The sequence below is a fragment of the Etheostoma spectabile genome, chromosome 17 (assembly GCF_008692095.1).
Source record: "Etheostoma spectabile isolate EspeVRDwgs_2016 chromosome 17, UIUC_Espe_1.0, whole genome shotgun sequence".
Taxonomy (NCBI): domain Eukaryota; kingdom Metazoa; phylum Chordata; class Actinopteri; order Perciformes; family Percidae; genus Etheostoma; species Etheostoma spectabile.
Genome location: NC_045749.1, coordinates 15,162,877 through 15,182,458, shown reverse-complemented (window position 1 = coordinate 15,182,458; position 19,582 = coordinate 15,162,877). Strand labels below are relative to the sequence as shown.

The 19,582-nt window shown below is 40.3% G+C and overlaps 1 protein-coding gene across 3 annotated transcripts; it reads right to left on the bottom strand.

The window, feature by feature from the left end:
* Positions 1-2,259: 2,259 nt before the first annotated feature.
* fam135a (family with sequence similarity 135 member A) lies at positions 2,260-19,189 on the bottom strand. 3 transcript variants are annotated; one of them, XM_032540643.1, is made up of 21 exons: positions 18,906-19,189; positions 16,911-17,052; positions 14,741-14,820; positions 13,791-13,930; positions 13,212-13,282; positions 12,920-13,093; positions 12,484-12,610; positions 10,532-10,685; positions 9,870-9,947; positions 9,446-9,495; positions 8,086-8,244; positions 7,852-7,925; positions 7,590-7,744; positions 5,537-7,466; positions 5,246-5,406; positions 5,077-5,168; positions 4,844-4,941; positions 4,446-4,597; positions 4,231-4,341; positions 4,013-4,126; positions 2,260-3,387 (listed from the first exon to the last, which is right to left on the bottom strand). In XM_032540643.1, exons 2-21 carry the CDS (start codon positions 16,985-16,987, stop codon positions 3,182-3,184), a joined length of 4,203 nt encoding a protein of 1,400 aa, XP_032396534.1. In that variant the 5' UTR covers positions 16,988-17,052; positions 18,906-19,189; the 3' UTR covers positions 2,260-3,181. The 3 variants fall into 3 exon arrangements, with proteins under 3 accessions (XP_032396534.1, XP_032396533.1, XP_032396535.1); XM_032540642.1 differs by having other exon boundaries at positions 16,911-17,040; XM_032540644.1 differs by lacking the exon at positions 9,870-9,947 and having other exon boundaries at positions 16,911-17,040.
* Between the last annotated feature and the right edge of the window lie 393 nt (positions 19,190-19,582).

The window sequence follows — 19,582 nt, the reverse complement described above, 5'->3', positions numbered from 1 at the left end:
AGCAAAAGGGCAATTCAAAGTGCTTTACACAAAAACAGTTAAAACAGTTAAAAAATAAAACCAGATAAAACACAAGTATAAGCAGTTAAAAAATAAAACAAGATAAAACACAAGAATAAAAGTTACAGTGCAGTAGAAGAAATTAAACATTAAAGAAATGAACAGCCATTTAAAGAAAGGCAACATCAAAAAGAAAGGTCTTCGGCCTTGATTTAAAAGAAGTGAGAGTAGCAGCAGATATGAGGAGCAGAGAAACTGAATGCTGCTTCCCCCTGTTTGGTTCTGACTCTGGGGACAGAAAGCAGACCTGTTCCGATGCCTGCTTAAGTCTGGGGTGGGGGGGGGGGGGGTCATAGTGTAGTAGCAGATCAGAAATGTATTTTTTGCCCTAAACCGTTTAGTGATTTTTAAATCAAAATTAATACTCAATCATTGATAAGTATTGCACTGTAAGTAAAATGGTACAAATCTAACATGTGTAGGCCTACGCTTAAACAGGTTCTAAGTAAACCCTGCACACATGTCCCCACATTACTGTGGGACTTTAATAGAACACGTTACTGGGGCGACACTGCCATCTGCGGGGCCATTGGATCAATTGCAAAAAAGAAATCCAAACAAAAAGGAAGGAGATGATTAATCACAGAAAGAATCACCACCAGAGTAACAATTCAAACTTTAAGAAACTTCTAAGCCTACTGCTACGTTTGCTCAACCCTAATGAACCCAAGCCAAGAGGTGTACATCAATGTAAAACTAACCTAATAGGCCTAAGATCTTGAAATGAATTGTAACAGTGGCTGAAATGAGTTAATAGGCCTACACATAACCGCAAGCGGCGATTCGCAGGTTCAAACCCTTTTTTTCACAATAGCGACTTCAAAGTAATTTCCCACATGTGGTCCAACGTCGTTATAAAACATATCCTGCAAGCTTTGTAGCGATTGGACTAACAGTGCACTTTGTCAATGCCTACTACAACTGATTTGTCAAAAACATTTTTAATTTCAGCGTGATATCAGTCCTGCTCACGGCAATTTGAGAAAAGCAGATGACCAACACAAAAACAATTGTTAGTAAAGCCGCAAGCTCAAACCATGATTTGCGTCATTCCACGTAGTTATTCTGCATTTAAAGCGCCCCCTAGTGGTCAATTTGAATGAGACTTGCAGTGTATGCGTGAGGTCATTATGTAGACATTTCTGGAAGTTTTGTGTTGATTGTACAAACATTTAGTCATTTATAGCATGATTTGCGCTACATCCCCTGCAGTTTGCTTGAATTTCTAGCGCCCCCTGGTGTTCAATTTGAATGGAACTTTCAGGTTGTGGTTCAGGAACCTATGAGGACATAGCCTGAGAGATTGGTGATGATTGACAACAAATATGTGATTTATAGTCAAATGTGTGTAATGTCACTCACCTATATATAACGGAATATAAAAAATGTATATAAAATTGTTTGGGTATATCTGGGGCACTTATCTGAACATGCCCTGTAAGTTTTTTAAATTGTTCCTGATTTAAGTGTCCAGAGCCACACCCCTTTTGAAGTTCATTGGTCAATCACTTGAAAAGTAATTGAGATTTGGACATAATTGATGTCCATAAATGATGAAATGATGTTCAGGAATTAATGATTCACTGAAAATGTGGTGGCAATTGGAGCAACGGTGTAGAAAGAGATCTTAAAAAGGTGCCTTTCAAAAAATTCAAAATGGAGAAAGAATTTTCCAGGCGGACCTTAATGATAAAGGATTTTTTGTGTGAGAAATTTCAAGTCAATCGGACTTACGGTGTGGGGGGGCGTGGCCTTTCAAAGTTTGTATTTTGAAGCCTTAAATGCAGCGCCACCATGTGGCCAATTGGGTTCATATTTCTGTAGAAGCACATGCACACCATTTCCAGTTATTCCCCCAAGTTTCATGTTGCTAGCTCATTCCAGCTCGGGATTTGAGCCGGCGCAGCAGACAACAAATAACTAAAACAGACAAACGTAGAATGATTCTGCAGCTTCGCGGTTTGAATCCTAAATATGTGGCTCTGGTAGATGTTTGTGATTGGTCATGCTGTGCAAACACCCTCTCTTTTATGGGACCGCACGCTTCGCTGGACTGGGAAACCCTGGGTTGACTGAACTAGTTGTTAGCCGCCGTCGTGACACTGCTTACCGGGTTGTTAGGTTTGGTGAAGCCGGGTAACTGACATTAATCCAGGGCCTGGCTGTGGCACATAACAAGAAATAAGTCACATGACCAACTTCACAATATGCATATTTAATGGTAGTATGATGATATATAAACAATTCTCCAAGAAACATTTTTTAATTCCAAGCAATACTTTCCAGTTTTAAACACAAATGATACCAATCTAATACTTTCAATAAAACAAGTTCGTATTACTGGCATGTGCTTTTGCTGAATCATGGTCGTTACTTAAAACCCCTAATAAAATGTTGCTATGTTGTAGGCAAAGCTTTATTCTCCCAACACCAGTTTGGGTAAATGTTGTGCAGAATGCTGCAATGGCAAGGGGACAGCATAAAGTAATAAGACCAAAGCCAAGGATGCCATGTGTGATCAACAATCCTATTTCAAATGTAATCTTTGCCATTAAAAATGATGGAAAATTGTTGATAAAAAAAGCAACTTGTACAAATGATCATTTTCCGTACAAAAGCTTGTAAAATGTAGTTGGTGCAAATCAATGCAGTGTCTCTTTAAATTGGTGGGAAACATTTGCAATGGTGAGAACAGTATGTGCAGACGTGACTTGGGCCAGCTCACCAAAACAGCCATTTCATTTATGTAGCAGCTACATTTCCAGTTTAGCATCTAATATTAATTGAATAACTTTTAAAAAGTGAATTGAAAGTGAAAACATAACACATAAATAACACTGAAAATATAGCATATGGTGGGGGGGAATCGTTCCCTAAAACAAAACAAAAACAATTTTTAAAAGATGGCAGTAGAAAAATAAAAATGTCCATATCCACTGGGATTCCAATATAAACATGAAATGAAAGAAATTGTGATTTCGCTCATATGTCTTAAAGTGATTATATGTATTTAAAAACTAAGGGATAATCCAGATACCAAAATCAGAATAAGGTTTAGATGCAGTGAGGTATTAGCTCCACAATTCTCTCATCCACCAATGTGTTCGATTCTGCCACAGTTCTACTGAAAAAACTTGAGGCCCGCAACAAGAAAGAACTTCTCCAGGAAGATCTCAGAATCCAACACAGCAATGTGGGCGGCCCGGCCTATAAGGGAATTGGCTGTGTTGGGCAGGGCATGAATGACATCATATCGCACTAGATTACAGTCTCTGTTCTGAAGTACTGGCAGCAGCAGGTTTTCAATCATCTCAGCATACACAGGACCTGGTGCAGACAAGAGGGAAACAGGCTCAACAGGGTAAGGTTGGTTCCATTTGACGTTCTTTAGGTAACTTAAGCCCCCATGTGTAGATTTGTGTGTTGGTATTCAATTTATGCTTCCGCGAGAAAAACCCCCCGCCGGGGGTACGTATACATGTAGATACATATCCTAGTCTGACGTGCATCTTTCAAAAAAATTGTGGCGACGCAGACCGCAACAACTGTGATTGGTCTGCTTGGTAGCATCGGTTTTCCTCCTACTTACTTCTGGGTTCTCCTCTGTCTCAACATGAAATCAAGGAGAGGGTTAACTTTTCCTACAGCTTTCCCACTGTGGTCAGAAAGCACAGGCGAGACACTTTGTTTCTCCATCTACGCCTCCAGTCGGTGCATGCTCCAAAGCAAATCCCCGTCACTCTCTCACTCGCTCTACCACACACACTCCTCAGCATATACACACTTGCCAGCTCTGCTATTCTCTTAAAGAGATACGCTTGAATGACGCAGACGCCAGTGCACAAGTACAAACCTCGGCCCACTTACGCAGGCTACAGTGTAAGCACTGTGTCAAACCCCCGCAGAAGCATAAATCCTGCTTTGTAGACAAAAATAGTCAATCCAAACTCACCTGTTTGTTTGTCCTTTAATGCAGTTTTGCACATTTCTATTCGAGCAGAATGATACGGGACATAGCGATCCTGCAGTGACCCCACCAGCACCACATTCTTGAAAAACTGCAGCCCTTAAATAGCAGATCAACTGAAAAGTTATCTTTAACTTCTCATATGTCAAATTTCACATATACAGCCAAAATTGTCTTATAAAATAAAAAAAAGGAAAGCTAACCAGATTTCTTGCTGAGCTTGTAGAGGAAAGTTTGGCGAGGATCAGAGTTGTCACGGCAAGTCAGCTGCAGGAGTGACCCTGACTTTTTCCACTTCTGCATGAACCAAAGACCTAGGAACAGACAGTTAACAGTTATGTGTTTAAGAGGCTTTGCCGCAATGACAGAGTGACATATCTGAAAACAAGCCCCAGCAGCTAAATGTTTTGAAACGTACCTGTATTGACCAGAGCAGAGCTGTTGTACAATGTGCCGAGGTGAGGTCCACTGAGGGAGAGGAAGGTGTGCAGCCTGCTCAGGTAACATTTGAACCTAGGCCTAGTTAGCACTGACCGAACGATGAGGTTCCCCAAGGAATGACCCACAAAGCTGCAAATGAAAAATACTTAGACCATAATGACACCAAACAACATTTATAAACTTAGATTATGACAATATTTAACAGGATCAGTGATAAGGCAGTTGCTACAAGTGATTTTATTTTTTACATATTTATTTACTATGCTGTTGAGAATATATAGTAAATTAAAGAGCCGACCGCAGCTACTTAATGAACAAACCTTTTTTTCTAAATGGATAATATACATTACATTTGGTCAGAATCAAACAGTTTACCTTATCTTTGACACTGTGAGGTTGTATATCTGAATGTACTGGACTATTTCATCCAGCAATCTGTCTGTCATCGACTCAAAGTCAGCAAAAGTGTCATTCTGTGGATGAAAAGAGCATTAGATGAAAAGAAAAGATTATGTTTTGGGGTGTGTTTGATTCACTGAGAGGTGTTACAGCTTATTAATACTGATAAAAGATGACGTTAGTGTCTTTGTTTGTGCTTATCCACTCACCTGGTTCCTCTCTGACATGAGGAAGTCTATACGAGCACCAGGCAGTCCAAGCTCCAGGTAAGTCTTCACCAGTCTCAGGTCTGCACTGTTACCTGCAAGACATCAATGTGTTTTGTATACAAAAATACTATAAAGAAATGTATTAACTCCAGAAGATAAGGTTTCCTACCATCCAGGCCATGAACGCAGACAATGAGATGGATGCCTTCTTCACAGCTTTCATCTTCCTCCAAGCTAAAGTAGGGCACAGTGGATGCCAGCTCCGGTACTTCACTATACAAGAAGCCTGGCAGCCTTAGCTGTTTCATTTCTTCCTTGGCCTTAATGAACCTGCATAATTAGAATCAAATAGTTGATAGTATGAAGTTGAATATTAATCTATAATGTGTGAAACAGGACAATATCTGCATAAAGTATAACATTAATTGGGATACAAAAGAAATTGTACAAGATGACTCACGCTTTCATCTGTGGTGTGGGTGCACATTCATACCACCGCAGACTTGAAGAAAAGAGGGTGGCAGGACAGGGAGGTCTTCCCAAGCTATAGCCAACTCTGCCAGAGGCTAGGTTGGAGCAGATGGGAGCTTTTGATAAATCCTTCGTTTCATGGGAGTAGCCGATGCCAAGCTGTTCAAAGAGTAGACATGAAGCGGCTGCATTCCCAGCCCCAGTTTGCTCCTCATCAGCAACACCGTTAACAAAAGCATAGCCATCACCTTCCTCGTAGTAACCATTCTCGATCATCTCATGCTCAGTCTCGTCCTCATCCTCCTCAACCTTTGGTCCAGCATGGATTCCCAGCGTGATAGCAGATGTTTCTACAGGGCTGATCTCAGACACATCTGTGCTAGAGCATGAGCCAAAGTAGTTCTCTACCATCCCACGTTTTACCAGGTCAGTGCTACTGGTGGCAGAGTTACTGGAAGGGCATGCAGTATGGGGTTCACTACGGGATTCTTTACTGGCCCCAGAACCAGTTGCTCCTTCTAGTCCAACTTCAGAAATACCTTTTACCTTGGGGTCTGTTTCCAAATCAAAAGAAAGTTGTATAAGTTGGGAATCACTTGCAGCAGGGTCAGGGGTGCAGGCCACGCAGATGGCTGGTGTGTTACCGACATCCCCAGAGAAGACTACACTCTGCTCCTGCACCAAAACACTGGACTTCCTGCCTCGGACATCAGCTCCACTGGAGCCCCTAGAGGAGCCTTCGCCCTCGTCATCTGAGGGCAAGGAGTTGATCGAAGTAAGAGAGGACTGGACTCCACTGACTGCACTGGTATTTTCTTGGTAGAGAACATCTGCTGCCCCACTGGGCTTTTGCACTGAGCTTTGTTGAACAGGTCGTGGTGCAGGAAGGAAAGGCCTCTCAGGCTGTAGGGCAGCAACAGCTGATTCAGTGAAGCCTAGTCCTGCACAAGCCTGAAGTCCTGGAGCAAGCTGAGTAGCAAAGGAGCTGGGCTCACTTTCAATGCCCGAGTCAGAAAGGCGAGACGAGGCACTGGGGGCTCCTCCATCTGGCAGCCTGTTACAACCACCTTTCGCCTGTACTGAGACCAGACAGGACTGGCTACGCTCTGCTGCCTCTTTACCTAGCCTTTCAAACACAGAGTCCGCTACAAACTGTTTTGAGTCACAGCGGTCTGTCTGGGTGATCTCAGGAATATTACCACTTAGAGTCCCATCAGTCCGACATGGTAGAAGAACGGTTACTTTGTCCCCTTTGTATGGGTCCTTGTTACTTGGTTTTACTTCAATTTGCTTCAGCCCAGCAGACCACTGTGGCAGCTTTTGGCCACCATGGTCAACTTGCTTATCTTTGTGAAGTGGTTGATTGGATGTAGCAATAACCCCAGTACCTGCCTGAGGATTATTCTGTGTGTCAAAGTTTAAAGGATTTTTGCAAAAAGCTTTTTGACAAGCAGCAGTAGTTATACTGTCATCTGGAACAGAATCAACATCACATTGTGCTGATGTGGCACCAGAGTCAAACACTGAATTTGCATAAGTCCTTAAACTACTACTTGAGTCTTTCTGCAGGGTATCTCGTTCCTCTTCTTGGTTTGGGGGAGCTTCCCCTTCCTTGTGCTTTGTTTCACCATAAGGAGCTTTGAGGTTTTTGTAGCCCATCAACACTACAGAATCCTTGGAGCCCTGTCTTATCAGCTTCTTGGAGTTCTCAGTCTTTGAATTTTTCTTCAGTTTAACTGACTTGCCTTTGGACTTAGGTGGTAGATCATAGTCCGACCAGGTGTTATCCATAGGGCCACACCTAGACTCAGGTATGGGGCTGGCTGCTGCACTGCACTCCTTGGAGTTGGGCTTGTCCGTTTTACTGGACACTGAGCCAGTCCTTGTATTGTGCATGCCCAGCCAGGGTCCATCGCGATCTTCCAAATCAAACCAGGTTTAACAACAAAAAAAAGGAAGCAAACAAAAAACATTTGGTTTAAAAAATTAGTCATTGCTTAATGACTATACAGCTAGTTGAGCGGCAATACTGTATTACTGACCTTCAGTGATAGAATCCAGGTATCTATCCTCAAAGATGATTGGCAGGGAGCTAACATCGCCATCAAGATCTGCACATTCCACTGGAAGTGGAGGCAAGGACAGGAAGTAGCTGGAGCTTTTGATAGCATTAGTCATCTGCTGGTGACTGTGAGCACTAATATAGAGGGAGAGGAAGGAAAGGAGACGATAGGAGTCAGCCAAAAAAAACAAAAAGAGCCAGCGTTTTCTTACGAACAAGACGAACATGCCATTGTAACTTACTGCAGTTCCTGATATGCTAGTGCCGATTGTCTTGGATGTTCTAGACAAAAGAAAGCCTCAGCAAACCGCCTTACCTGTAATAACACCACATTACAGAAAATACATTTAACATTCAGTCTTGCCCAAAGGTTCGAGTATAGTTTTGGATCATTTTCCAGAACCAAATAGCATTATTGTAACTAGAAGGCAACTAGATATTACAATTTGCAGATAATTCAGAAAGTTGGGACTTACTCTCAGGGTGTGGTGCTCCATAGCTAGAAGGGAAGCAACATGCTCCTGCAGGGACACTACCTCTAGGAATTGTCCCCAAAGTGCCATCAGCAGAGAGCAGAGCTGAGCCAGGTTCATATTTACCAGTTCTGCCAGCTCGTCAGGGGTCTCTGCTTTTTGCTAAAAGTATAAAAGACACAAGTCAGCCGCCAGTGGGTTCAAACATATCTCCTTTACATCAGCATATTATCATGTAAAATATAATAAAATAGATTCAGACATTTCTTGATTGTCAACGGATTAATTTGATTTTTCCTATTTATTTAAAATGTTCCCCATGATGTTGTTACTAGGGTCACAAAAAAATACATTTGCATCAGGTACCTTTTAGACCCAAAGACACTAGAGTCAAAGCTAACCTAATTGTTATAATAAAAAAAACTGCATATGAAGTCTCCAAAACAAATGCAAGTTAATGTATTTCCATTCCTGTGTTTGTCTGACCAATTGACATTGGACATCTAATATGTTTGGAAACAACGTGCTAGTATCCACTTAAACATACAACAGGAACTTGAAGTGCATGATGTACCACAATCATCTACAGAGACTCCTATCATTCCACAGCTCTACAAAAAATTCTCCATCACTCCCAATCTTAAGTAGGCCAACCTATCAGGACTCGAGGACCCAACCACTAGAGTTGTTAACTCACCTACACAGTTATAAAATGTTAGAGACTTGTTTTAAACTCCATTCTACCAGCTGTAAAAAAAACAAAAAACATCTCAATGCTTGCCCATCTGCTCACTAAGTTACAAACATTCTAGTGGCACAGAGGATTCAGTGCAATCTCTTCTCCATAATTTGCTGAAATACCTTGTCATCTGAAAACTACAAAGGATTCTCACCACTGGCCTCCAGTTAAGTTTTCTTGAACAATTCTGTTTCCAAATACCTCAGACTCAATATCCACCAATATTAAATCCCTTGAATAAAAAAAGGACTTTATTCCCTTCTGTTATCAGAGGACTCGGCGCTCACTCAGCCTATTTATGTTTAGTTGTTCTTATATACAGCAACAGACCCAAGTCGAGTATGGTACTATTTGCTCCCATGCTAGGTTCACCATTACCTACAAAAACAAACTGTCATATTCATATGCCCATGTACACTCTAACCAATCTTCTATCATTTATAAAATACAACATGATAGCACTTTACACTCATGCCCTCCAGTCATTGAGAAATACTGATCTAATGGAATCTTTTTCCCTCTGCCATTTTTTCCAGTTAACCCCTCCTGCCCCATAAACTAAGCGCCAGGCTTTTCCCAGGCCTGTTGGCCTACTGAAGAAAAATGATCAGAGACAGTTCTTACCTTGATTTGTTCACATAACTCAGCTAGACGGGCCTCTAAGTCGAGTTGTTCTGAGGAGGCAGAGGAGCAGCATTACTAAGATTCACTTTTACAATTCATCTTAAAGTTTTCATCTTTTTTTTTTTTTTTTTTTTTTTTTTAGAGCCTGTAAAGCAGGCAGAATAAGAAAGTAGTGTTAGACAGCACTGGTGTCAGAAAATACTTTTTATATGACGTGACCAAAGACTACAAATTCTACAGAGCCACTATGTAATGAGACTCTTTGACATAATTGAAAAGATGGCATGACAACAGTTTAAGGAATGTCTCTGGATAGTGGGACATAGAGAGGGCATGGTGTTTTCTACAAGAAGGAAACTGGAGTTAAGAGGAAACAAAAGAGAAAGGCAGGCTGAGTTGAGGTACTGTAAGGGTCAGAACATACCTATGTAGACGTGCCTTTGACTTCGGGGATAGGGTCTTCTGAGTACTCTCTCATATAGGACTTGCATGCTGGACTTGGCTAGTAAGATTGCACATATAGGCATATTTAACCTTTTTATTATTTGTTCCTCTGGGATGGGTGTATATCTGTCCACTTGTGTGGGTCAGGTTTGGTGATCCATAGTTACAATGAGGAGTTGTGTTTTGGAGCTGTTACACTTTGGCTTCAGTCTACTGGTTAGCAGACCTATCTAATGAGTGCAAGTATGATTTTGTAAGTATAATAACTAAGATGAGTTAAACACAGGTTCCTAAATTAACTTAGTGGGTTGCTGGTTGTGGAGTCTGTTTAAAGGGTAGAATATGTGAATGTTTAGGGATCAGGTGAAATGACATGACACAACTCAACAAACTTGCAATGTACAACAAACACTGAAAATACAAAACAAAAATCCATCCAAAGCAAAAAAAAATGAATTAGAAGGTATTGTAATGTATAACAATGAGAATACTTGCTTCTTCTTAGTGCTTGGGAGTTAAAATAATAATAATAATAAAGAGTGCAGAGACATATTTGAATAAGTCTGTGGATTTCATTGCTTGACAACATGTTGTAACCCCAGACTCCGATAGGAGTTGATGTGAAACCACGGTGCAGTATACCTAGTTCCATACGATGGGAGGAGGGCAGGTCCTTGGTAATAGAGGTGAAGTAGTCAAAGAGGCCCTGGTAGGCTAGCAGGAGATTGGAACAGAGGCTATGGTGCAGACTGAAGGCATGCTGTAGACAGTGGTCGGACATCAGGAATGTCCTGCCCTGAGGGAAGACGGAGAAGAGAGTTTAGTTGATTTACTTTGCTGTTCTGAATATTTTATGCTGTTGTAAACCGTTGGTTTGTAGCCACTGCCGTACAAGAAGACACTCAGGGCAACAGAATCTGTAATGCTTTTGCCAATATGACCTTCTGTTTTTGTGAGTGATGTGTTCTACATTAAATCTGGAGTCACAAATGTTCACAAACACAAGTTAGTGAAAAACAGTAGTGTATAGACCTAATCAAAATGTTTGTTTGCAATAACTTCCGGGTAGAAAACTCCTGTGTCCTATACATACAATTTACCAGCATTGAGCAAACTGGGTCAAGGAACAACTGTATATACTCTAATTGCGTTCATCTAAAGTGCATGTTTGATGCTTCATATGTCAACACTTTAAAAAACATTAGGTTGAAGACCTATTTACCTGTTGGGCCACTGACTAAAGAAAATGACACCTTCCAAACTAGCAGTTATTCTGACTGGCGGTGAGATGTTGCTGTTCGTAATACGTTTGATTTGGTTTATCAAAGACATGATTAAAGCAACACATTACCACAGTACCATACCATAAGCACAGCAGAAAATGTCAGATAGGTCAGATCTCCGTGTTTAACTATATATGTATAAACGTTACATGTACGGCTTAAAATGACAACTTAAATAAACAAGTTTGCTGATTTCACATTTTCCATTATTCAAATTATGATGGAACTGATTTTTGTGATAGCCCAACATCACAGTGATTTGGTCTATTTAGTGTCAGTGTATTGACATCAAGTAAATAGACGGTATGACTCATTACTCAGGTATTACAGTAATCACTAGAGTCCCACATATCCCAACAGGTTAACCTGCCAGTTATTTCCAGACATTTATTTTGTGTGCAATATCTATGTGGCAATGCTTAAAGTGGCTTCGCACATATACCTGTAGTGAAATAAATGGTGCATAATGGTGGACGTGTTGTAATTCTCAAGCTGCCCATTAGTGAAGCATTACACGTCATTTAAGTGATGCTTTTATCCAAAGCGACTTATTGCTATATATCAAAGGTTACACGCCTCTGGAGCAACTAGGGGTTACGTGTCTTGCTCAGGGACACATTGATGGATGTATCGTTGATGTATCACAGTGGAATTTGAACCCGGTGTATGCGGTGTGTGTGTGTGTATCTCACACCAAAAGTCGTGTCATATCCACTACGCCATCACCACCCCACATGATAGGGGGCACTGCCTCTGTTCTATCTAAATGACTCTAGTACACTCACACTACCACATCTCATGGGCAGCTTTAGCCAGCCACCTTTCTCTGTCAGGAGAGTCCAATTACTCCTGGCTAAATCTGACAGCGGTCTAATGAGTTTCTTCTTCATCTCCAATATCTGTCAACAGCCTGACACATCTCCACGAGCTTCCAAAGCAACGATTGTAACATAACAGTCTACCTGAGGCAAAGAATGGTCAAATCCAAGTAACACCCATGTCCATGTACTAATCAAAAACCTGTATTATTGGCAGGCAGCCTTGCTTAAACAATACATGCAAGGTTGTTTTTATCCTTTCATCTTCATGTCACTCTCATAAAAGGAAGAAACATGAGTTCCACAACATATCCTGAGTATTATTGGGTTTATGACAACAATTTACTTTTTTATCAAGTGCCTAATTTAGCTCTTTGTGATACAGTGGCATCTTTCAGACTTTTATGACAGCTCAGAAGTTTAGAAGCATCTACAAATAAAAACAAAGAGATTTCCATGTCCATTGACTATGGTATACAAGAGGCCCACTTACATCTGGTGAGACTTGCTTGACATAGCTGCTGCCGAACACCACGTTTTCCAGAGGTGGGATGACAGAGTCTTTGCTCTGTGGTGGAGCGTTGCGGTTAAGCCATGTGGTTTTTACGGGTCGAGGCAAACTAGGTAAACACAGAGAGAAATCAAAGTCAGCTAATCACCACAGGAACTAAATGGGGCGCTTCTAATAAGGCTTTTTATTCTCATTTACTGTTACATGAATGCCAAGTTAAATTGAAGAGCTATGTTGTTTACTTCAACTGTAATGTTACATTTTTGTGTGGATTTGCAAAAAGGATTGTGTCGGAAATTACTGCAAACAACAATAGTAAATAACACTATGAAGACATGTGAAAGAGCTGCAACACTTGTGAATGTGAATGTATAACTGCATTCAGTGATTGTTTTCTTGGGTTAGGTAGCAGTCTGACCTGATAAGGGGCTGATGTAGTGCCACTAGGGAGGCATGGATGGCTACAGAGATGACAGACAGGTGGAAGTAGTCAAACATGACATTGACGTGTTGATGGATGCCTCGCTGAAGGGTAAAGTGCAAACGAAGTGTGCGGCCACTGATATTCTGTAAAGAGCTTGGTTCATCTGGCCTGTGGAAATGAAATAAGGAAGATTGAAAGGACCATTACTGCCTCATTTGCATAAGAGATGCAAATATCAAATTCACACTGGAATAAGTACAAGCAGTTACAATGTTGAAACACCTACGTGTAATCACCATCTGTGAAATATAAATCCAAGAAGAGCTGGAAATCCATGTCATTAAGGGACTCTTCCACCTGTGAATATTGACAAACAGTGATAGCATTAGCCTTACTAAGAAGGATACATTTTGAAGCTTTTAGTTGTTGTAATCCATTACCGTGAGGCCACACCAAATGCTAGAAACACTGCAATGTGCCCCATTAGAACAGCTGCTTTCGGTTGATTTATAAAAAATAAATAAAATCCCTTTGTCTCAGTTTCAGTGGCATTTTGCAAGTGCATCACGTACTGCTAACCCACAAGTTAATTTGCTGTTAAAGGAATGTCCAATCCTATTATTCCCGACAAACAAACTCCTTTATTTTTTTTCACAAAAACACTATGGGAGCCAATATAAAAAGTACCATAGAAACCACACTCAGATAACATCTGATACCAGGCTATATTCAGTTGTTAGACAAACTCCTGTAAATTAGATTGGCTTTTATTGTGCATCTACTTTACACCAAGTTGGCATGGGGAAGTGGCATCAAAAAAAAAAAGTAAAAAATTAAAAGCATCACCTCTCTTTCTTAAACGTACCTTCTTCTCATCCAGGAGCATCATCACTTTGAAGAGGAGGACATCGTTGACCACAACCTCTTCATTCTTGTACAGGATTTGGAAGGTTTTGCTGCAGATTACATCGTCTTGGACTAAAGCAGGAAACGCCAGATCAGAGCCTAAACAAAAGTCACTAGGATTTAAAGTGTTTATGAAAAATAACAACTGAAGTATGATAGCTAGCATGTCTGCTTTCGGTAATGTTTCTGTATTAGCTTTAGAAACACATGATCTGGTGCTGTAACTAGGCACATAACCACATGTCATGTGTTGTTACACATGGCTGACAGTTCAAAGACGGAGACATCTAGATGGATTTTTCAGATCCAAATATAAATAAGATTATAAATGAGCCAACCTGCCGGAATTATCTGACAAGGTATCTTACTAGGTCTGAATTGAAGATGAAAGTGTGCTGAGGAGCTGTTTCCTTGTCAAAAAAATGGAATATAAAACATTTAAGCATAGGAATGTCTCTTGATGATGCTGTTTATTAATTAGACAAAATAATTGTATGCTTTGCATAAATGAGCCATGCAGATCTCTGAATGAGGGGGTGAGGCATAAGCACTAAGCTTTAGAGAAGACTGAGAACAAGGAATGGCCTGTGACATAAGCCCTATCAACAAAACAATAAGTAAACCAAAACGGCAATAACAATAACTGTGTTCCTTGAAACGCTAATATCTCAGATGAAATTAAATTCAACATGCAGGTCTACCTGAAGTTTACCGGGAAATAATCAGCCCTCTGGTAAGAAATGCAACAGTGTGTTACTTTAGGTATACTGCAAGTTACCGAAAGGCTTTAATTGGAGAATTCAGGTGAAGGGGCATGGCATAGGGTTGACCAAATGGATCAACAAAGGGTCCCTGAATCTTATCAAAAATACAGAAATGGTCTCTTTCCATCTTCAAAGATTAATTTACCTCCCGGGTGAAGCAGACTGGTCTCAACTTTATGTGGGACCCGGGGAGGCACCTTCAGACCGGCACGAATCTGGTAGAACCTGAAATACCAGACACATTTTGTATTAGCTTGGTCCGAGAATCATTAGAGGCTCAGTGAAAGGGGAACAAACTGCACAGGTTAGCCACAAGTGCCTCTACTTGTAAAATGACACTACACCTTTCATGAATAAATAATGAGCACTTTCTTTTGCAGTCACTCATGTAGTAAAACTGAGCTCTTAAAGCACTGATGAGCCAGGAGAATAGAGCAGGGGTTGTATCTATATCATATCATTAACGCTGCTGCTGTTAAAAAGAATTTCCAGAAATCATTTTTCCACCTTAAGTTTTCCATAAAGCATTGTAATTCTGTTATTGTCTCCAACTCAACAGCCTGCTGTTTTTGTTAATTCATGTTTTATTTGATCAAATTTGATGTAGAGTATGCTACATAAAAGATGCCCTAAGAAACATGCTAATGTTTCAATTAAACACAGATAGCCTTACCAACTTACTGTCCCTGCAGCTCTACAGTAATCAAGACATACATTTTAATTAAGTGAGTGAGAAAAGAGAAGCTTCTCCATACCCGTGCCTGTGTGGTACACTTCACTGCAGCTCTGACAACCTTTTCTTAAAATCATTCTGGTTATTTACTGGGCACACCATTTACCCTTGGATCTTTTTCCTTTGACATGCAATGTGTCAACAGGAACCAACCAGCATTTTCACAGAGAAACAGGGAAAATTAAAAAACTAACACATAAATGAATAATCATGTACTGTTTAGCACATTGTATATAGGGATGCACGATATATTGACAATCACATCGATATCGGCAGATATAATTTTTTATACATCGGCCCGATGAGCAAAACAGGACCAATTCCAACAACCGATAATTATAAGTTATTATCGGTAATTACATGCTGAAGTGGCGACAGAACGGTCTGAATGCTTTTTACGATGAAAAATAAGACACGCTAGTGCAGGATGTAATACTTGGAAGGTCGAAATAATCAAATCCTTAATACCTCACAATTGATCACTAGTATGAAGAACTGTCATGCAGAAGTCCACTAATAACAATAAGGAGCAAGGTAGTTTGTTAAGCTAAACTAGCTAAGTTAGTTAGCAGCCTAAATGCACACAGCAGCAGCCCACACGTTTGCAAGTGCCAGGGAGAGAGAGAATAAAAGATGTGTGTGTGTGTGTGTGTGTGTGTGTGTGTGTGTGTGTGTGTGTGTGTGTGTGTGTGTGTGTGTGTGTGTGTGTGTGTGTGTGTGTGTGTGTACAGTTTTTCTGTCGGTAACTATAAATGCTACCATGATACACATCTCTTTCTGGCACAAAGCTTCTTAGAAGCACCCCCCAGAAAGCTCAAATACCTTCCCTATTTTGTAATGTAGACTTCCAATCTGGAATGTTCCAAACCTTTTCACAGATCTGAGTTAAACTGGACTTTCATTAACTTATACACCAACAACTAGCTACAAAATAATAAAAGACACTGTCAACTAACAAAAACACTGAGTTTCTTCAACTTTTCAGATCAGAAAACATATAGAGCTTGCTTGTTATAGTTTTACTTAAACAAAATGTGGCACTGGCGTACATATAATTTATTCTCTCCCACGTAAAATAATTTGCCAATTTGTCAGGGGTGAACGTCTAGGGTTACAGTTGTTGTACATTTATGGTATAATCAAATCCTGCTCGTCTTGTTTAATGTCTTCATCTACAACAAATGAGAGTAATAGGGTAAAAGTAGTACAGGAGAGACTTGATGTTCTCTTCTGTGAAATAAAAAAAGATCGGCATATTGAATATCGGCCAGAATTTAATATTGTGCATCCCTAATTCTATGCCATCTGTACAAAGGGCTTTTTCTAATCATCCCCGAGGTGTAACCAAGATTGTCAACTGTCCCAGTTTGGCTGGGACACTCCCAGAATACATCCTGGTCCCCTTCTACCACAAGCTGCAAACCAAAGCTTGTTAATATCCATCCAAAGCAAACCATCACAGCAGACTTTTTAAATCAGCATCTGTAATATATGCTCGGAAAATAAATTTGTTTGGTAAAGCACTAATGAATTGCCACCTGCTGCAGAATATAGCTATGTAGCAACAATAGCCAATACTCACCCTCTTTGGAACAGGTCCACATTGTAGAACTTGTGGAGCTCCACAGAGAACTCCACAGTGGCCTGGACTTCAGTCATCTTGGTCCCTACAGGCAGAGGTGCCTCACGTCACCTGGGATACACCTGTGGGCCTACAGGTTAAATTTATCAAATTAGCCATTTTAGCTGAAGGACTCTTTTTTAAGCTAAGACAAACATTCATTTTTGTCAAACTTTCTTTCCATTGGTTAAAATACAATATTTATACTAGTAAATTGAAGATTACTAACTAAAATTATCCTCCAAATTAAAGCCGAGGCGCAAAAGTAATATACATTCACAAGATCAGTTTGAGAATATGTAAAACGTCGGTCATGGGGAATTATTAATACTACAGCAGGGAATGAGGTCTACATTAGGCATAGGAGGCCTCCTGATTGGCTAACAGCCCTGACAATTATAGCATTAGTATGACAGGGTAAGGGAAAATACTATGAATAACATTGCAAAAATAGGCCTGAAATACAATATCAATATATCTGGTAGTGTTAGAAATAGACATCCTTGCAGACACAGACATCCTTGTCATTGAATGCAAACATTTGAAGCTAAAGATGTATTCAGACCTAGGCATAATTAAATAAAAGACCATATAGTTGTTTTTGGCAAACACAATCATAGAAATTAGTCATTTATGAAATTAAGAAATCATCTATTGGGAGACAACAGGTCATTGCGTTCATGCCAGTGAAAACCGGTATGAGAGACAAACGGCCACCATAATTTTGATCTGGTTGAAACAGATGCCTGATGCAGAGCAAATAGTACCACGTTAGGTTAATATCCAAATATGCATCCCTTACTGGAAGAAGTGATCTTTAAAACTATCAATTAAGGACAACATGAAACTGGGCACAACACAGAGGACACAGGAGGACCCCAGACGTCAATGAATAAATACCATATGCTGTATTATACCCTATACTAAGACCTTGAAATAGCTCCTTTGTCATTATTTTGCAGAAATTGACACACATTATTAGTTTGACAGACTTTTCAGTCACATGAATTACGCAACAAACCAAGTACAAGTTGTATACCAAGCTAAATTATTCATTTATGTCAACCCTGCTTTTGTTGAGTCTACTTTATAACTAAATTGCTAGGTGTTCCATAATGGCAGCGTTTTCCAGTTTCCAATGTAGAGATCTCTGCATGTTCACACAAACAACGCTGCGAAGTAATTCAAAAAGAGCAAATTTTCTTTTAGGGTTAACATTACAGATTTGGAATCCCGGATGTAACCTGGCACTTAAAACAATTCAAATTGGAAAAAAACCTCGGAGAAAGGAAAATTAAAACATCTACGTCAGCTAACATTAACCGTATTAAAAATATATATGACAAGGCCTTGAGATACATCGGTTAACGGTTTCCTCTTAAAAAAAAGGGGGAACCTTTATGTCACCAGCGGGAACCCAAAACTGATACATATTAGTTTAGGAACAGCTGTTAAAGTTATGAAGGTTTTGAGTTTACTTGAGTTAATGAGGCAATAAAAGGTCCCTGGCTAGAGGGCAGAATTTCGGCAAGGGTATCTTTTGGGTTCCAGGTGGGGAGCTCACAAAAGGTCCAGAACAATCCAACAAACACACAACATACTTACACAAACTCTTACTTGATAGCCAGTTAGCTGGCTAACGATAACAGTTAGCGTAACATTAGCTAGCTACATACCAAGCTGTTGTCACTGAACATAGCCGCAAGTGGGTATTTATTTTCCCAGGATGGCGAAGGCGTATCTTGCCCTGCTCTACCTCTGATTGGCTTAGCCTGACCTTCTTATACTAAACCTAACCAACCCCACTCATCTTGCCGAAACCTAACCAACCCAACCAGAGCAGGCAACGAGTAGTAGCCAATCAGAAGGAGAGTAAGGCGGGTCAAGCCTACCCCATGCCTTCGCCATCATGGGAATATTTTTTTTGGCTAGCCCTAAAGGTTAGCAGCTACTCACCATTGCGTTGGCAAGCTAACAGTAGCTAACCAACGTTAGCTCCCCCTTCAGTCCTCCAGTCGTCCTTTCACTGATTTGTTGACAAAAAGCACTACTGTGCTGAATATTTCACGTCCTAGTTAGGCTAACGTTAAAGGAGAAACGCCCTTAAAATAATACACAGTGTGGACTGTCCACGTATCTCTCTGAACAGCGAAGTCTGCTTGCCATCGAGCTAACTGTGCTCAATCTGAAGAGAGCTGACAGCCAGAGCCACCACTGCTCCACCTGCGCGTTTACGAACATATAACTGCGCGCCAACTGCACATACCAAAGGCGCAGTTGACGCACATCCAAAATCGGCATCTGTGAATGGAGCATTCAAGAGTATCCATACAATAATAATAATAATAAAAAGAAGAATACATAATTATTGTTGTTATTATGCCATCCCTGTGACAAATATATTAAGTTATATAAAGCATTTTTGGTGGAGAGATTTTCAAAATACTTGGATGTAGGCTATTCCAAAATTATTTGAAATGAATGAGTAGGATCTCCAACCTGCCAATAAAAGTGGATTTAATATGTTCAAGAACAAGTGACAAATAAATGCCATGACATGTGGAGTAAATGTGATTGCTGGACGTCAATGTACAATCAACAGTTTAATTTCTTATTTCCTTGCAATAACATTT

Excerpts from the sequence above, each read along its gene's own strand:
- fam135a (XM_032540643.1), bottom strand. The coding sequence starts at position 16,987 with ATGACTGAAGTCCAGGCCACTGTGGAGTTCTCTGTGGAGCTCCACAAG. Across the intron at positions 7,467-7,589 it reads CCTGGATTCTATCACTGAAG|ATCGCGATGGACCCTGGCTG; the intron begins GTCAGTAATACA and ends TTGATTTGGAAG. Across the intron at positions 4,598-4,843 it reads CTCACAGTGTCAAAGATAAG|CTTTGTGGGTCATTCCTTGG; the intron begins GTAAACTGTTTG and ends TTTCATTTGCAG.